This window comes from Zerene cesonia, unplaced genomic scaffold, assembly GCF_012273895.1.
Source record: "Zerene cesonia ecotype Mississippi unplaced genomic scaffold, Zerene_cesonia_1.1 Zces_u006, whole genome shotgun sequence".
In the NCBI taxonomy this organism is placed as follows: Eukaryota; Metazoa; Arthropoda; class Insecta; order Lepidoptera; family Pieridae; genus Zerene; species Zerene cesonia.
Window position 1 is genome coordinate 1438172 of NW_024045136.1, and position 6783 is coordinate 1444954.

General features: G+C 34.7%; 2 protein-coding genes across 2 annotated transcripts in view; one reads left to right on the forward strand and one right to left on the reverse strand.

The window, feature by feature from the left end:
* LOC119838944 (hemolin-like) overlaps positions 1-1945 on the forward strand; it is a 6267-nt gene extending 4322 nt beyond the window's left edge. Inside the window, exons 5-6 of the mRNA XM_038365095.1 lie at positions 820-1022; positions 1551-1945. Coding sequence (XP_038221023.1) covers positions 820-1022; positions 1551-1846 — 499 coding nt within the window. The 3' untranslated portion in view covers positions 1847-1945. The remainder of the gene's footprint in view (positions 1-819; positions 1023-1550) is intronic.
* A 260-nt stretch (positions 1946-2205) lies between these two features.
* LOC119838969 (gastrula zinc finger protein XlCGF57.1-like) lies at positions 2206-6596 on the reverse strand. Its single transcript, XM_038365127.1, has 5 exons — positions 6328-6596; positions 5170-5308; positions 4393-4467; positions 3719-3814; positions 2206-3381 (listed from the first exon to the last, which is right to left on the reverse strand). The coding sequence occupies exons 1-5, from the start codon at positions 6454-6456 to the stop codon at positions 2222-2224; spliced, it is 1599 nt and encodes a 532-aa protein (XP_038221055.1). The 5' UTR covers positions 6457-6596; the 3' UTR covers positions 2206-2221.
* Between the last annotated feature and the right edge of the window lie 187 nt (positions 6597-6783).

The following is a 6783-nucleotide window of genomic DNA, read 5'->3' on the forward strand; positions in this document are numbered from 1 at the left end:
GCGAAACCGCGGCAGGAAAACTAGTATTGTTTTAGTTCATGTATACAAAGTCGCCGGCAAAAGGTTGTTTACACATAAGCATTATTACCTCAGATATTATCTATTCCTATAGCACTATTTTAATTATGCATGAAATTTCATTATCTTTGCTTCGTAGTTTATCAAGAATAGTTAACAATAATAAGGAAAATGTTCTATTTAAATATAAATTTTACGACTTAGTTTTAAACGTCTTCAACTACTTACTATTTTACTGATAATATGTTAAATTAATTTCAATAAGGTGCAGCCCCGTGTATAATGCGTCATCAATGACGCATTGACATTTGCCACAATTTTGGCGCCAATAATACGCTTATATGAAAGCAATTTTTTAATACCTATTCGATTACGCCTTGCGTAATTTTATTCGTTTGTTAGATATTACGTATTTCAAATTAACAAGCTGATTTGAAATAGCTAACAATTTAACTTTTATACCATTTATTTTTTTACGGTTAAGACGATTTCCCATCTGACAATATACGTAAAAAATTGTCAAGTCAATTTATTAATCAGGGACATCAGCAGGCGGTGAAACCGGCTCTAGTGATATGTGATACATTATATGTACATATTAGCTTTCCGGTCGCGGCTTCGCTCGCATATCCTATGGAAATTCTTATAGCAATTGGTATTTTATCACAGTCAAAAATAGCTTATGTCAATCTAGCCTCCCAACCACATACAAATAATGTCGTCCATTGCGACCTGAAAAGATAAACAAACACACTTTCACAATTATAATATTAGTAAGATTTCTGTTGTCTATTCCCTCAGTCCTCTAGCCCACCCCGACTGGTTCAAAGATGGCGTTGATGTTAACGGTAGTCCCAACGACCGAGTCACCCGCTACAACCGCAGTAAAGGCAAGCGGCTTCTCATTCGCGACGTCTGGCTGACTGACGCTGGATCTTACCGCTGTGTCGCTGACAACGAGAAGGGCAAGCCGAAGGAACACACCATGAAACTTAGTGTCGTCGGTAAGGATAAAAGGAAAAATTAGGTTTTTATTTGCACGCCATCTACCGGTGAATGAAATTTAAAGTTAAAAACACACTGTTAACTCTAACATTAGAAATATATAGCCAGTCACAATATTAATGATTTTATGAATTTCTATTGTCGATTTTTTCTTAATTACCGTGACCTGGATTTAATGTTGATATAGTTCTGCTTCACTGATCAATTTTCTTTGCAATCACGAGATCGGCCTTTGGTGTCCTGACTGACCCTTTTATGTTAGTGCCTACCGGGAATCGAACCGCTTGAACCTTGATGTACGCGTAGTGTTAACCAAGAAAGCTGTCATTCATATAATTAATATATATAAATCTCGTGTCACAATGTTTGTCAATGGACTCCTAAACCACTAAACCGATTATATTAAAATTCGCACACCAACTTGAGAGATAGGATAGTTTAAGTAATTTCAATTACGATAAATGACAACCCGGGCGGAGCCGGGGCGTGCGGCTAGTTGTATTATATAATCCGTATTAATTTTACAGCCGCCCCGAAAGCCGATGCCATGCCATCTGCAGTGACAAGAGGAAAATCAGGCAGGGAGATTACAATCCCATGTCACGTTGCTGGCGTGCCATCACCACGTCTCTATTGGACTTACAACGCTCAACCTTTAAAAGTCAGCGACAAAATAACAATAAACGAAGTGACGAAAGGAAATCTGACAGTTGCTGATTTGACAATCCGCGGAGCACAGACCACAGACAAGGGCTACTACGGCTGTCATGCTGAAAACGAATATGGCGAACTCTATTCGGAGACTCTGTTGGTTGTAGCTTAAATATTAATACATTTTAAGCTATGTATTGTTTTACATAGAGTTCACTTTAGTTCGTAATTTCACTTTTTATAAATGCTTTGGTTGATGTCAATAAATTTTTGACAAATATTTGTATACTTTTATTTCTTGACCACTCCCGCATTTACCCTTTACAGAGTTAGTTAAAATGAGTCTTATTGTCTCTAAAGTTAAGATAGCGAATGTAATACCCTATGATATAAACGCTAATAAACACAAATATAACTATTAAATATAACATTGCTACGATCGGATTCTATAATATTCTGCTATTTAATTCCGGCTCAGTTTAGTAAGTCTGTTTCAAACTTAGTTCACATAAGACCAAATAAAACCACACATTAAACAAACAATTTATTACGAAACGGTAATCTCGCTGGCCGCCATGCTGATGCCGTGGTGCGACAACAAATGGCTCTTCAAACTGCACTTCTGCACGAACGCGTTGCCGCACAAGTCGCATTTGAACCGCCTGTCGTTATTGTGGATGCGCATATGCTCTCTCAGCGTGTACTTCCTCGCGTACGACTTGTGACACACCTCGCACGCGTACTTCCGCTCCCCGGTGTGCTTGATCATATGCGCCTTCAGCGCTTTCTTGCTGAAAAACTTGTAACCGCACTCCGTACACTGAAAATTCCGCTCCATCAAGTGATTCTTCTTTATATGGTACATCAGCAGCGATTTGAGGATGTACGCCTTGTTGCATATGTTGCATTTGTACTGAGCCTCAGAGTTGTGCACTTTCACCATGTGCTGGTTCCTTTGATAGTAGCTCCTGAAGGCGGCGTCGCAAAACGGACAATTGCTTATACTCCTGTTGCCCAAATGCTTCGTCTTCTCGTGATATAACTTTTTCGTCCGACTCGGGAATACTTTCTCGCAGAGGTCGCACTTGAAACTGCCCTCAATGTGCGTCGCTTTGTGCGCGTGCAGGGACCGCTTTGTAGCGAACGTCGACCCGCATTTTGGGCAAATATAATTGTCGTAGTGCTGATTCATGTGCTGTTTCAGCATCTTGAACGTTTCGTATCGGGAGGAGCACATCGCGCAGTCGAAAACGTCGCCTTTCCGCAATCTGAACTGCATTATATGGTCCTTTATGTCCATGTGGAAGAATTTGTTGTGTTTCTTAATTAGATGGTCCTTCAGGATGGCCAAGTTGTCCAACTTCTGCTCGCACAGGAGGCAAGTTAGATCGGCAATGTCGAGTTTCACGTGATACTCGGTTAGGTCACTGTGAGTTCTGAGCTCTAGACGTTCCTTCTTGTGGTCCTCCGTGTGTCTCCGTAAATCGGTGGGGTCTCGATATGTGGCGTCACAGTAACTGCATATGAAGCCGAGGAGTGACCGGTTCTTGAACGGCATCGCGTTGGAGTATTTCAGAACGGTGAGCAGGTTTTCTTTGTGTTTCATTTTCTCAGCTGTTATTTTCGACACGGATTCTATGTGCATATCGTTGGCTAGCAGGTTTATTTGCTTCGCTTTCTTCATACGGGGGCTTTTCTTGTCACAATCTGTAAAGGAATATGAAAATTGCTTCATAGAATACAAGTTATCTATGTATGTATGCTTGGATCTTTAAAACTAAAGCGAATTTTGATGGGTTTGCTTTTTAATAAATAGTGATTCAAGAGGAAGGTTTTTAAGTACAATATGTATTAAACTACCTCGACTTAGCACGTGCGAAACCGCGGGCAAAAGCAAAATTGGTGACATTATCTCCATAATACTCATTGTTCAACGACTGTGCCGATTTTAATGAGAATTTCACTGGATCACAGCTAAGAATGTCGATCTAACGTTAACGAAAACCGCAAACTTTGGCTGGTCTACAATAAATACGTAATTTACCTGTATGTATAAGCAGCTTTTTCTTAGCGCAGCTCTCATTTCTCTTTTTCACCTTGCTCTTCCTCGGTTCAATCTCATTATCTATATCATCCTTAACTGTAATACATCACTACATTTATACAGTTAATTATAATTATTCGAGCGTATAAAAACTTATTTCTTACAAACTAACACATTAAAAAAAAAATTATATTGATCATCATATCATCCAGAAATATATTTAAAAATAATGTTAATTTTGATAAAAAATTCTCAACACTTTAGTACAAAACAGATAATATAATACAAATAAAATCTTGTATTTAAGGATTTTTTTGACAGCAATGAAAATATAGCACAAAATGTCTGGACTGCCTTAATTATCTTCTTATTATTATTATAACATATTATAGAAAAGTACATAAAGCAGAAATGTATGTATACGAGATACCACTTCGTTCACAGTTTTAAAATTTGAATCTCATTTAATATAATAAATAGGTTTTCACCCAGTTCAAAGGACCCATTTTGATCAAATCTGATACAGAGATATGACTAGTTATACATACACAAACTACTACAAAAAACTATGACCAGCATTGCATCAAAACTTGAAAAGCAGTTCTAGCGAAATAGAATTACATTCAGATTAATACTGATTTCAAGACACAGGCGTATACTAAAATGTATCTTACCCATGTGCGCTAGAAAAAAGTTGTCCGAATCATTGCTGTTTTCTTCAGATTTAGGCTCCATTTTTACAGATGCATCTAAAAATTTTTATTTGGCAATTATGGCAATTATAAAAAACATTATAAGACCCAAATTTAAATAAAATTCTAAAATTTATCTAAAAAATTTATATTTAATGAATATTGTCTTAATCATCTAATGAATCAACTTCTTTGATACAAATACTATAACATATATTTAATAAGTCTTTATATATTTTATCATACTACAAAAGTAATAAAACCTTAAATTTTTTTAACCCACTACTTGAATATGGCGCCATCTGGGGGCAATTTTGTTTTCAATAGTCGGGTTTTAGTTTTTCAAACTTTTTCTTGTAAATTCACCTTGCAGGTATTTTGCATTATTGATAACTAGCTGCACCCTCGGGTTTTACCCGCGTATTTCCGTATCCCGTAGGAATATCGGAATAAAAAGTTGCCTATGTGTTATTCCAGTTGTCCAGCTATCTGCATACCAAATTTTATTGCAAACAGTTCAGTAGTTTTTGCATGAAAGACAAACTAACATACACACATCCTTACAAACTTTCGCATTTATAATATTAGTAGGAAAAAACACTTAATCTAATAAGGCTGGAGGGAATTTAGTTTTACATAGTCGGGTCTAGGTTTTTAAACTTTTTCTTGTAAATTCAACTTGCAGGTATTTTGAATTATTGAGAATAACTTGTCATTATGATATTCAAGAATGAAATAATAATAATAATAATCCATTACCCTCCACTTTTTTACTATTATATATCTTTATGAACATCTCCTCAGAGCACAGAACCTGCCGCTTGAAGGTGATTGCATCTCTCAGCTTTTCAATACATTTGTCGCATATCACTCTCGAACTGCCTTGTAGAGTACATAACTGAAAACATAGTTCAAATGTAACATTAATATAAGTAGGTGTCTCTTTAAAAAGACCAATGTCTCAGTTGTGACGTCTCTATCATAAATAATTATTTAAAAAAAAACCATATAATTAGCATTTTCTTATGTTTGATTTTACATGAGTATTTTACATTATACATATAGAAATTAAAAACTTTTTAATGGATTTTGAAGGTGATTTATTAATTGTATTATTTAATAATAATGTTGGGTTAAATAATATAATTAATAAGTCATGCTTAAAATCTGTTAAAAAGCCTTGTATTTCACCATCTAATTGTCAGAACTAGACCATATTTGAATGGGACCACATTAAAGGCACCAGCTTTCAAAAAAAAAAAGAATCATAAAAATTGGTTCACCCTTAAAAAAGGTATCAGGTAATAAATACAAAATCATTTGAAGTTAGTTCAAAAATCAAATAGATTCATTATCTGATGACAATGTTTGGATAAACATAGCAAATAGTTTGACATATGACATCTACCAAATTCTGCCTGGTCAGCAGGTTGGGCAATAACCTTATCTCTCATAGAAATGTGCCTTTGGTGAGTATAATATAGGGTAATGATGGTGACTATATGACAGAGCACCTATTCATGCTTTTCGCTACATAGTATAAAGATAATATTCCTTCCCTGTCTGACCCTATGTATGTTTAAATTTTAAAAAGTATGGAATGGATTTCAATAGGTTTTTTTAATAGGTAGAACAAATCAAGGTTATTATGTATAATAACATCTACTACTAACTACGCCGAACTATAATAAGTACGAAGCTGCGGTCAAAAGCTTGTTTATTTATACAACACCCGCTCAGTAATTTTTTTATATAGTTATGGCTATAACTATAAGCCAACTACATAATACATGTATATGTTTGTGAAAATCAAACGTACACACTAGAATTCTATAAATAATAAATGCGTTTTTGCTTATTGGAGCAAACATTTTAATGATTGTCAAGATATTATTAATAGAGGAATAAATTACTCACAACGATGTTGAAGCATTCGTGAAGCATATCAGAATATATTTCTTTATTATCATGCCATGTATACGCAGAATTTAAGTCTCTGTGAGGTCCCTCAGTGAGACAACACCGACAAATAGTTAACGATTCCATTGTTTTCAATGCAAAATTGTTACTTATTGTTAGAATATTATAAAGTTTGTAGCTGAATTTGTAGAAACATTGTTATGTTACATTTATTTTATTCATTTAAATAAGGCAACAGTACAAAACAATCACTGCTCAGGTTTTTATTTTCTAAATTCCTATGTGACATATTATGACATTTGTTTTGTTTTTTAATTTTTTTTTCTCTATTTGAATTGTCATAGATACGTGTATATTAGTAACATGTTAAAAATTTATGTAACTATTACAAAATAAATTGATAGTTATATAAAAAGCACACGTATTTTTATACCATTTTCATCTAAATTTATA

What these genes read in the sequence shown, in the direction of transcription:
- LOC119838969 (XM_038365127.1), bottom strand. Translation starts at nt 6,456, where the DNA reads ATGGAATCGTTAACTATTTGTCGGTGTTGTCTCACTGAGGGACCTCAC. An exon ending in ACGAATGCTTCAACATCGTT is followed by an intron (nt 5,309 to 6,327) that starts GTGAGTAATTTA and finishes CTATGTTTTCAG; the next exon opens with TTATGTACTCTACAAGGCAG. An exon ending in CTTTTTTCTAGCGCACATGG is followed by an intron (nt 3,815 to 4,392) that starts GTAAGATACATT and finishes GATGTATTACAG; the next exon opens with TTAAGGATGATATAGATAAT.